Here is a 12375-nt window from a genome sequence, read left to right as displayed (position 1 = left end):
CTGTAAAATGAGGGGGTTGATTTCAATTACCTGCATGGCTCCTCCCCATTTGACGGCTGTGATCTATGGTCTATGAGGGGCTGGGCCTTGAAAGATGAATCAGATTTCAGTAGAGGAGTGGGAGCTCATGAATAAAGGTGTAGAGGCAGGGACAGGAATATTTAAGAGAAAGGGAGTAATAAAAAAAAACCTGACATTTATTGAGTACCTACTTTGGGCCCTGTTTTAAAGTGCTTTATGTGTATTAACTCATTAATTCCTCACAACAACCCTGTAGGGTAGAAAAATTATCATCCCTCTTTTTTCAAAAACGGACAAGATAGAAGCATGAATGTGGTAGGAGGACAAGGTGTGATATAAATAAGCAATGTGACTGCAAGATGGAATCTTTTCCTGCTCCTCTGAGTAACAAAGCTGGGGCCATTCTACCATTGGTCTACCTAGCCAGCTTCTGTCCCCATTGAGTGGACTGCTAAGCCAGAAAAACTAAAGCCTTCATAACAGAGTGTCAGATGAGAAAGGGCACTTCAAGGTCATGTGCCCAAACCTTATCCACCAACATTTTATTGACTTAAACACAGAGGCTCAGGGAACTTAAGTGACTTTCTCAGGAATTCATTCGTTTGTTCGTTCGTTTGTTCATTCGTTCATCCATTCATTCATACCATGCATCTCCCATGTGTCTTTTGTGTGTGTGTGTGTGTGTGTGTGCAGACTTTATTTCAGATAATTGTTAAAATACCATCAGGTTATTCCTCAAGAAAGAGCAAAGATCACTCTCTACCGAAACTTAGGAATTATGTACAGAACTTTACAAAACAGAGGACAATACTTTAGCTGAAACCTGACTGCTGACCAGAGAATGAATTCTGAGTAGACTCTGCGAAGGAAAGCAGGCAGGGAAGGGAAGGTAGCCATCTGTATCAAACTTCAGCTGCTATCAGGGCAAGTCTTGTGACGGTCACAGATTGGAGGCTCTGTGTTTGGAAGGTTCAAGTACATCTCCGGTTCCATGTGTCTATTTGGCTACACCCCTGGCTGAGGTGCCATTAAGTCAATGTCACTCAAATTCCTGGCCAGCCAAACTCCTGCAGCAAAAAGTCCCAAATTGAGGATCAAGTTCCTCCGGAAATCATTCCTATCTGTGGCGAAGCGGTAGACGCCCCGAAGCCAACCTGCCACGTTGTCTGGAATGTCTGGAGCTTCGTTTGCCGAGCCGCCAGTGTTCACACTGACCCCGCTGGAAGCCATAGCAGCACCTCCACGCTCCACAAGGCTTGACAACGAACGCTGCCCGCGCACGGGTCCCATGTGTCTTGTATTGTGCAAAGCCACGGAGATGTAGGGCTGAGCTAAGTATAGATTAAACAAAAGTAATAAAAACAAGAGTTCCCCTAATAGGCAAATGGAGTGAGAGCTAAGAACTTGGGTCTGGAAAACTTAACTTAGGGCAGGGGACTAGAGGTTGCCTTCTACAGGGAGTTAAGTTTAAGCAGAATTCGTAATTGTGGGTTATCTAATCATAGAGAAAGCAGGGAATGAAACCAAAACCCAAGTGCCCATGGCCAGTCCTCCTCAGGCTCTGTGTTAGGATGCTAACATGTTTCCTGTTACCATCCAGCTTTCTTTTTTCTGCAGAGTATAAAGTACATTAAGATGGACTTGGCTCACCAAATTCTGCTGTGTGAGACACAGGGAGTAAGACTTATTATTCCTCTTATTATCTCCTATTACTGCTTGCTTCCATTTCCCCCAGGGTTTTAAATTTGTAAAACAGACAGAGGAGTTTTGATGTGACCTGGATTATACGAACACCTGCATCGACGTCACTGCTGCTTTCTCTCTCCAAGAGAAATTACTGCAAGTGTGTGTATTTGAACCAACTTGGTCATTATACCATTTGAGTTTTTCCCTTTTCCATGGCCTATTTTTAGATTCCTTCTCCCATTTTCTGGCTCTATTAGAATTAGGTTTTCATTTTAATCACGCTCTCTGGGCAGGCCAAATTTAGGCATAATGAAAACAAAAACGGTTATGCAAAAAGCCCGGCTGGGCACACGTGCACAGCATCGCTAACTTGCGATGGCTGGGAACAGCGCGCAGGCTTTCCAGGCTGGGACCCGCTGTTCTCCCCATTATGCTCCAAGAACATTCCGTTGTCTAAGTAATGCAGCTCTGGGCTGTCTGTCCACAATCCCCTCAGCTAGGCAGCTGAGAAAGGGTTTTGCAGTGCCTCGCTCGGAGTGTGTCAGCCCACACTAAGCAAGACACTACCAAACCTCATCGTGGGACCTCTATCCCACAGCTTCTGCAAAGGGAAATGAGATCTTACCCCTCCGGGCCTTGGCTCTACACTGTAGCTGCAAATGAGAATCCCCTTGCGTGCTTTTAAAAATACTGCTTTCCAGGAATATGCCCCAGACCAAGTGAATCAGAACTCCTGAGGGTAGAGCATGGGCAGGAGGTGTTTTTTTCCTTCATTTTTGATTTTGTTTCTTTAACATCTCCATACTCCACTCCACCTTACCCCCATGATTCTCATGTCCAGCCTGGGTGGAGAAGCTTTGCTCCAGAGAAAAACAGAAGGGGGGAGGGACATCTCTTCACTCAAAGTGTAGTTCCCACCCCACCCCCATCAACATCATCTGGGAGCCTGTTAAAATGCAGAATCTCAACGCCCAACATGAACCCATGAATCAGAATTCATTTTAACAGGTTCCTCTGGACTCCAGAGAGTTCATACTCAATTACAGACTGAGAAACTGTCATATTCTCATTTTTTCATCCAAGGATATATGTAAAACCACTAGAACTTATGTCTAAGAGCCCAGATTCGGCAGTCAGACACTACCTGGGTCAAAATCACTCTGCCACTTATTTGACTTTGTAAATGTTATACAACCTCCTTGTGCTTCATTTTTCTCATCTACAAAACAAATATCATTTAGTTCACAGAATTGTGATGGAAGGAAATTAGTCAATACAGCATGAAACAGTGCTGGTTCATTGTAAGTGTTCTCTGAGCTTTATTAGTTACTGCACTAATGTGGGTGTGACTGGGTGACACCCTAGGCTGGCACTCACCCTGCTGTTTCCACTTCCCCTTGTGTGTACAGAAAACACACTGCCATACCAAATTGATGTTATCCATTGAATGGTAGCATTTGGGCATTCAGAAAGGGTTAAAACAAGGGGACAGTGTTAGGATATATGAACCTTGGTTCTCCTTCACTAAAAGGACTTCATTTTGAGAGCTAGACTCCCCACATGTTGTCAGAAGTGACTGCTTGCTTTTCACCATCCACACCACCGTGATGCCACCTCAGTGGGTCAGAATGCAATGCTTCTTTCTTGGGATTGAGCCCACTGCGGATGAGGAACAGGACCCACATTTACTTGGTATGAGGGTGAAAATCATCTGTCCCTACGACTGGAGTGACTTGAGTAACAGGCTATGTGGTTTTTAAATATGTTCACAAGTTCTCTGATACTCCTCTCTTCAAGAGATGGACCTTAATTCCTCTCTCCTTGAAAGTGACCAGGACCTAGTGAGTCACTTCTAATGAGTAGAATATATTGGAAGCGAAAGTATGTAACTTGCGAGATTAGGTTATTGATGGCATGGCAGCTTCCTCCTTGCTCTCTCTCACATCTCCTGCTTTGGGGGAAGCCAGTTACCATGTTATGAGCTCAGTGAAGCAGCTATACAGAGAGGTCCACATAGGGAGGTACACGAGCGGGCCATCATGAAGTAGGTCTCCAGCCGTAGTCAAGCCCTCAAATAATTGTAGCCTTGACCAACAATTTGACTGCAACCTCAGGAACGACCCTAAGCCCAAGGCAGCCTGCTTAGGCCCTTGTGGATGACTGAACCACCAAAACTGTGTGATGCAGTAATATAGTAAAAGCTGTGGCTGTTTCGATCCACTACATTTGGGGGAAATCTACTATGCTGCAATTTATAACTAATAACCTTGCCTGGGAAACAGCAAATGGATATCTTCTGAAAACATGAGCAATGCAGAGAAATGAAAGAGGACAGGGATCCAGATAAAAATGAAGCAAGTCTCGGCCATGAGTAAAGATGAGGACTTGTGAAATTCTTGAATTCTTAGTAATACTAAAGAACAGAGCCTGAAGACTTGAGTTTTACCCTGGCTTTGCCACTGACTGGTTTTGTGGCATTTGATGGGTCACTGGAGTGATCTTCCTCTCAGAAGGATAGAGAGGATATGATGTCAGAGACCTAACATATAGGTCTCTGAGGGTTGGAGCTGCTACCCCTAAACAATAATTCTCCTCTCTCCTCTTTTCCTTTTCCTATTTTTATCTTTCAGACCCCACACAGTTGTTAACCTAACCCCATACATTTGCCTTAAGGACCGAAGTTGCTATCATAGAATGGGGGTGGGGAAGAAGAAGAATATGTGGAGAACGGTGAGGGAGGAGATGGCACATATACTCCATCTGGATGAGTGGCGGGGTCTGACTGAAGCCTCCACCACAGCAGTGATGGAGAGTGATGTCAAACCAAGTATCCCTGGTGATGCTCGGAGAAGGGGAACCCATTTTCTCTCCTTTTATCCACTGGTGCCAGAGAGAAGAGGCAAGCTATGCATAATGGAGGTTACTCGCCACCACTCTGCCTTCCACCCTCTCTGATCCAGCTTTGTTTTCTTCTCCTCTGTATTCTCTTGTTCCTTCATCCCCTCCTCCCTCAAGAATCTACCTTTTAGGAAGACTGTAGGAGGACTGGCACTGATCTTGACAAATGTCTCTTGCATGGGACTGACCTACCCAGGGTTGCCCTACCACCCCTTCTGCAGCAGCTCTGTCATGGCCCTCTATTTCTGTAGAAAGGACAAACTTACCACAGTCCTGCAATCTATAGGAAACCTGCCTCTTCAACTGGGGTAGTAGAAACCCAACTATAAAACCCCAAACTCATGGAGAAAAAGAGTGACTGTGATCTTATAAGACTTCTGTATGTGAAAATCCAACAAAAACAGAAATTATCCCTGCAGTTTTTGGCATTTGGGCTTGATTTATCATAGGCTTTGAAATATCATCATAACAAAACTCTACAATGAGAATCATCAGAACATTCTGAGTTACTCACAGACAGCCTCTTGGCTGATTAAAAAAAAAGACACCTTGGTTGATGTGGCTCAGTTGGTTGAGTGTCATCCCATGCACTGTAAGGTTGCCAGTTCAAATCCCAGTCAGGGTACATGTCTGGGTCGCTGACTGGATTCCCAGTCAGGGTACATGTCTGGGTCGCTGACTGGATTCCCAGTCAGGGTACATGCAGGAGGCAGCTGATCAATGTTTCTCTCTCACACATCATCGAAGTTTCCTCTCTATCTTTCTCCCTCTCCCTTCCTCTCTCTAAAATCAATAAAAACAATTTTAAGAACTACAACCTTAGGTCTTTACCAGGCTCTCTCTTTCTCTCTCTCTTTCTGTGTCTCTTTGTGTGTCAGGATTTAGCATTCACATACTCAGTCGGTCTTATACAAGCCTCATGCAATATTAAAATGTTTATGCAACCCTTTCTGCGCTTGAAGCAGCAGCAAATGTTCCTGGTGTGCAAGGACTGAGGAGAATAATGATCTTACATTCTCCCAGGAGAAAGTCCAACACCAGAGCAATTCCTGTCTTACCCTCCATGATTAATCAGAGCAAATACCAGATCTCATTCTCCCAGGATACCTGCCACCTCCTTGGGACCCCCACGCATTGACAGGACACTGCCTGGTTTCTTTGCCATAGGAACAGAGAAGTGGACTGGCACTCAAAAGGCTTTTATCTAAGCTCCTGGCTGCAAATCTGTAGGCATCTGCTATGCTGATATTAGTCAGGTATCAAACATTAAACCCATTTAGGGGGCATGTTAATAGTGGGACATTTCAGAAAGGTTTGCCTTCAGCTGCTACACTCTTACAGGAAATAGATTTCCAAATATATTAACTTAAATACAAGTGCTGGAGACTAACAGAGAAATCAGTCTCAATCCAGTATCTCTCAACCAATGATCATATGATATTTGACAGAGCAGATATTGCTAAAAGAAACAGAGAGGCTTAGAGATAACAAATAATGGTCTCAGGACAGCATACAACTCAGATGCAGTTTTTGAAGCATAACTTTTGCCAATCCCAGGAAAGTTAGAATATCAGAGCTAGAAGGGAAGGTCTTCAAGATCAATTTCTATGTGAGGAGTCAAGGTCTAGTGAGGTTAAGGGATTTATTCAAAATCCCTAATTTGTAGTTCACGATTTAATGCAAAACCCCACTGACCTTCTAAGAAGAAGAGACAAGCCAAACATTTCCAACAAGAAACACACTTGCTCCCTGTGGTTCACTGTAATGATGTGATGCTCTCTAATGCACAGGTCTTCTCTGCTTATGGCCTGCTATCAAATGATGAGTTCTCTGCAGAGCAGTTTACATTTAGAGATGCTTTCTGGTTATTATTTCTATCACCTAGCCCAATCGGTTTAGTGAACTCTGTTGACTGAGGGCAGGGGCAGGGACTTAGTTGGAAAGCTCAAACCCCATTTGAGATGATTTGGTGTCCCAACTGAGAAGCTAGTTCCATAGCCCAAGAAAACTTCCCACTATTGGCTTTGCAAGGGGCCCTGGGATGAAGGGTGGATATGGCTAAACTAACCTAGGAGTACTCTCAAGGCAGGCTGAAGCTAAACTTATAGATTCTGGCATCCCTCTCACGACCAGGGAGCTGGGTCTGAAGCAGCCCAGGTGGCTGTAAGGCAGAGAGCAAGAACATGCCTCACTCTCAGTCCTACTGCTTAAGATCATTGCCAAGCAAGTTTAAACATGCTTTAGGCTTGTCACAGTTGTTTTGGGGGCAGTTTATTGAGAATCAGATTATAGGTATGCACTTGAATTAATGAAGTGGGTCCACTACTAAAGTCATTTACACCTACAAAGAGAAGTACATTCTTCATTAGATTAATTCTCAGTGAACCCATCCTACTACTACTGAGTTCTGGTATTAGAAAACCCCCAGGGTACCAGTGCAAGACTGTCCCAGATTCTTTGTTGCTCCAACCTATGGGTGCATGTATCTATCTACTCTCATACCAATATGACCCTGATTCCTGAGGCTCTCTCCCCCTCTTGAACTTGGATCTCACTTCTCAGTAGCTGTAAGTCTCAGCAAACACTCTGGGCCGTGGGAGTACAGGAGCTGTCAGCCTCCAGGTAAAGATTTGAGATTTCCATTAAGTTGATGCCATAATTTGCTGTATCTTCCAAGGTTCTGCTTTCCAATCTAGACATCACTCCCTTGGCAAACCAAAGTGGCATGGAGCCGCTGGCTGCCAACAACTTCAATGTGGACTTGGCTCCGACTTTGAAGACAGAGTGTTTGTGTAGCCTCTCACCCCTCTCTTCAATATGGAGTGGATGTTTTCGTGTAGCTCTTGGCTGTAAATACCTTCAGGAAAACTGATTTTCAATCATTTCTTTCATTTCTAAATTCATGTTTTGTCTTTCGCACAGACACTAATGGCAAAGAGTTCTCTATCCTTTCAACTGAATTAATTATTGCAGGGGGGAATTATGCCCAATCTTCAAAAAGTAGGGTTGCTGCTAATGTAGTCTGGAAGAAAAATCACTGGTCAATGTCCAGGATGTGGCCAATCAATAGGCTCCACTGACAGTCATTACCTCCCCACCATGAGGATGCAGGAAGACCCCATGTGGAAATAAATCTGAGGTTTTCATAAGAGACTTCAGTTAAGAGCAGTCCTATTGGTGCAAGGTCTTTTCCAGTCCCAGCCCAGGGCTCCTGAGACCCTGGCTATTCAAGATGATCCTGTAGCTGAAAGAATCAACATGACCTGAGAGCTTATTAGAAATGTAGAGCCCCAAACCTCACGTCTACCCTCCTAAATCAGAATCTGCATTTTAATTAGATCCCTAGGAGATCTGTACATATATTAAACTTCCTTACTCTGTATCTTTAGGTTTAAGAACTCCACTACAGACTAAGCTCCTAGTTCCTAATCAGCAATTCTCCTGTTTTTACTTTTTGCACGTGTATCCAATGATGACCCAGTCCCAAAACTGTTGACCTAACTCAGTCCACCAAATTCAGTGTCTTCCCAAGATTCAATATGTAACAGCCTCTGTGGTTGATAAAAATCACTAACCTGTCTAGGTAACAGTATCTCCAGATGCTAAATGGCAATAAACATATGTGTCACTCTCTATGGGACACGCGTGCCAGAAGGACAAATGAGGTCATCCATATTTAACAGTGCTCATTAATATACAGTGAATACAAGGCATTATTTGTGAGCATCTGTCTGGGTTAATGGCCACTATCTCCTGAATAGGGTAACCATTTTCATTACATGCTTACTTCTGAGACTGTTGAAAAGTTGGAGTTTCACAATGCTCTCCAACTCAGTAAAATCATATCATTCAAAGACTTCAGTGTATTTAACAGACTTTACGAAGAACCTCTAGCAACAGGAAAGGAATTTTGAGTAAAGGTGAATCTTTACTATATGGAATGGTAAGATCTCCTGTCTGCATTGTCATCTCTATGGAAATGGAGAAGCAAGGGAAGGTAATAAGGAATATCTTACTCAACATAATGGAGAGATTGGATTGGAATTCTGGACATTCAGAAGCCAATCCCATCTAGGTATCTGATGAAATGAGCAATGAAAATACAGCTCTGCACTCTTAGATCTATATCTTCCTCCACTGCCCTTTGTATCTCCTGTGTGAGAACCAACTCTCAATCAATAAATAATGTAGCAGCACTGAGGAAAAAATATCTAGTTCCCTTCATGTTATCATGTCTGTCTTTTGACATAATGGTCTCCCATGCTTTGTAGTCTGAATTTTTACCAGCTGGGTTGAAGAATTCACAGTCATTTTCCATATTATGAGCTCTCTAAAGGAGACTGAAGTTAAATATAATCCAAGAGTACCCACAGCAAGGATCATTCAGTAAATGGAATAATAAGTTGCCTTTTATTGAGCACTTACTATATGCCAGTGATAGTACATATGCTTCAGAGGAATTATTTCATTTAATTTTCACAATAGTATTGCATGTTGTGGGCATTTTAACTCTCATTTTACGAATGAGGAAAGAGACTAAAAAATGTGTAGAATTTACCCAAAGTTACACAGGTAGTAAGTGGTGGATTCAGGACTAAAGCCTAAGTCTATGTGATCCTAAAGGCCTTCCCTACATCTCCTTTCCTGCAAAATTACAAATGTAACTCACAACCTCTAGTTCTAGGCAGTTTTGGTGCTATTGTCCTTGGAAGCTTAGTTACATGGTTTCTGGAGACCCCCTTATAGACTCTGTCTTTAGCAATATCAATTGTACTTCCCAGACCAACCCAGCCCTCATTTTCTTAAGCCAGGGAGCACAATTTAATAATGTAGAGTCAATAGGGCAGATAGTTGGGCAGATAAAATGAAGGCAGATATGTAAAAGCACTTTGTAAACTACAGTGGGTCATACAAATGTTTGACAAATAATTTAAAATATCCTAAGATATACATCAGGAATGTGAGACTCAAAAATGCTAGTGAAATTAGAAAATGTATCCAGCAAGGTCACACATCTGGTAAGGTCAAAACCACTGACTTCCCAGCCAATGCTGTTTGGGGGCAATGTGATAAAAATGCTTCTTTCTGACTGGGAGCTCTAATTTACATTGTATGTTTACTATCTACATGGTAACCATCTAATTAGTTAAAAAAAAATTCAGCTGTGTTAGCCAAGTTTTGTGGGCTTGACACAATGCCAAGTAGCCAATCTCATCAATTTTCTCAGAAGATTTGACAGGTTATTTCGGCAAATGGTTGACAGAGCTAGAGGCAGAAAATTCTAAAAGAAGGATCAACCCTAAACAATTAGGGCAAGGCTAACATATAGACACTATATAGATTGGGAAGGGACAAGAAAGATTTTTCTTAGTTAGTAATGTAATTGGTTTAGACATCAAGATGATGACTATATAATAGGCATTCTATCAGGTTAAAAATAAGGATGAAGAAATGAGATTACATCAGAAAGTACATCCTCCAGAAATGTGAACAAATGAAAGGGGGATGAATATGGAGAGAGGAAGTCATCAAAACGAGAGAGAAAGATAAAGAGGGTTATGATTCTATATTCCCGAATTGGCAATTGGTGCCAAACCACTTCACTGCACCTAATTTAGGAGTCGTTCCATATCACTCACACCAAAACACAAAGACTAGAGTTCTCTGATCTGTCTTTCCCACCCACTGCACCATCAACTACAGCAAAACAAAAAGTACACACGTTCACTTCAAATTGTGGCAGGCAAAATTCCATTTGCTTTACCTTTCAAAAGAGCACAAAGGCACTGTAACTCATTCAGCTCTATTAGTGTAAAAAAAAAAATCTCTCCATTAGACAAGCTCCCCAAAGCCTTGAGAGCTAAGCCAAATAAGGAGGCAGCATCACTCAGGCTGGACTGATGAGGGAGTAAATCAAATGGTGACAAGGAAACAAGCAATTGTGAACCATGTCTTTTGTATAGCAAAGGGGTCCGAGTACCCTGCTGGCAGCCAGCAAATAATAAATAACAAGAGTTGAGAGCAAATTTTGAAGCTCTTTGTGTGTGTGTGTGTGTGTGTGTGTGTGTGTGTGTGTGTGTGTGTGTTCTAAGTTGATTCACAAGCTGAGAAAGTAGAAGAAAATACAAAGAAAAGGGGGGGGGGGCGGGGATTCAGTAGCTATACTATGGTGTGTTTACTGACATACTGACATGAAACGAAAAAGAAAAGGCCTTTCCATCAGAGACTCCTGCAACCACCAGCCTTTTTATCTTCATTATAATATTGCAGTTAGTTTATTCCTTCCATGCCATTTTTATAACAGATAAGAAATTAAAGGTCTTCCTGTTGTACAGAACTGAAAATAAAGGTAAGAGCTTTTTCTTCCTCCCTTGTGATCACAGTAGTGAGCTATGCTGGTACTTCACCCAGATCCCCTGTAGCATCTTCTACTGATTTTCTGTGCACCACCTTTCCTCCACAGCCCTGGATGTGTGTGGGCATAAGAAAGTCCAACTCTCTTGCCTTGAGTTCAGACAACACCAAAGCAAAACTTAAGTTCCAGAAGTCTCCTGAAGGAATTTTATCTGAGACACTCCTTTCTTCCCTTCCCTATCCTGCTCCCCCCACTCCTTTACCAGTCTCCCCAGTAGTGCTTCTTTAATAAGTCACTTTCATACTAATTTAATCTCAAGGTCTGCTTCTGGGGAACCAATTTAAGACAATCGAGTTTCATCAAAATGTTTTTCTCTATATAATTTAGGATGGGCTAAGTTTTGCTATGAAAACATAAAATCCCTAAAATTTCAGTGGCTTAAAACAACAGTTTATTTCTTGTTCATGCTACCTGTCCATTGAGAATTAATAATTAAGAAGCAGTCTCTGCTCACCTTAGTCACTCAGAGACCCAGGATGACAGAGCTATCAACTTGAACATTGCCAGTCACCATGATGTAATGAAAAGAATGACTAGAAGACTCAGCTAACAAAAAGTGTTCACTCAGAATTAAAACAAATCACTTCTGCTAATAACTCATTGCCCTGTACTAGTTTCATGGCCCCATCCAACTGAAATTGGGTCAGGGGCAAACTTCCCTAATGAACTGCAATAAATCAGAGCTTAGAACCATGATATCTGTTACCTCCCTATGAAATATAGCTTGGTTTCCATGAATATCAATTTATCCCCATAATCTGCTTACATACACTTTCTACAAGAGACTGTGTGGTTGGTTAGAAAAAGCAAGAGCTGAAAACTGTTGCTATTATCCCATCTTTGCCATGGGCTGGTAATGTGGTAATCCTAGATAATCCTTGTGAATGCCTTGGTTTCTCTAAAGGTAAAACAAACTAATAGAACTACTTTATGTGGTCTTTCACTTGGTCAAGACAGAATAACTGGTACCGAGCTATACATCCTGATGCAAAAATGTATAAAACCAGAAAATATGTATAAAATCACTGTTTTCAGACACTGGATAGGAAACAGCAAAAAACTGATCCCTGAGAAAAGGGAACTGCATGAGACAAGCTAGTCAATTGACTCAGTTTTATATCTGGAAGCACTTGTTGGATTGTGGCACAAAAAGAAGGAATGCAAACATGATCTTGCTGAGCCCAGGAGACAGATATTGGGGTTCAGGGCTACTGAAGTGGCTGGAATTTGTGGGGTATGGTACAAGAAAGAAGAGAACTATACAAAAAAGGAGATCCACAAATCTGCCTATTATTAAGGAAGACAACAAATCAAAACAGTCAACAAAGTAGCATCAATAATATCCATCATGCAAT

General features: G+C 42.2%; 2 protein-coding genes across 2 annotated transcripts in view; both read right to left on the bottom strand.

Moving 5' to 3' along the window:
* Positions 1 to 12375, bottom strand: part of ALK (ALK receptor tyrosine kinase) — a 612725-nt gene that overhangs the window by 516830 nt on the left and 83520 nt on the right. The gene's annotated exons all lie outside the window — the stretch shown is intronic.
* Positions 907 to 1251, bottom strand: LOC308257201 (mitochondrial import receptor subunit TOM6 homolog; the record flags this gene model as incomplete). The annotated part of the gene is made up of 1 exon (XM_080686360.1): positions 907 to 1251. One exon carries the CDS (start codon positions 1249 to 1251, stop codon positions 1027 to 1029), a length of 225 nt encoding a protein of 74 aa, XP_080542486.1. The 3' UTR covers positions 907 to 1026.

Source organism: Plecotus auritus (genome assembly GCF_963455305.1).
Source record: "Plecotus auritus genome assembly, chromosome: 8".
Classification (NCBI taxonomy): Eukaryota; Metazoa; Chordata; class Mammalia; order Chiroptera; family Vespertilionidae; genus Plecotus; species Plecotus auritus.
This window is presented reverse-complemented; position numbering and strand designations above follow the sequence as displayed.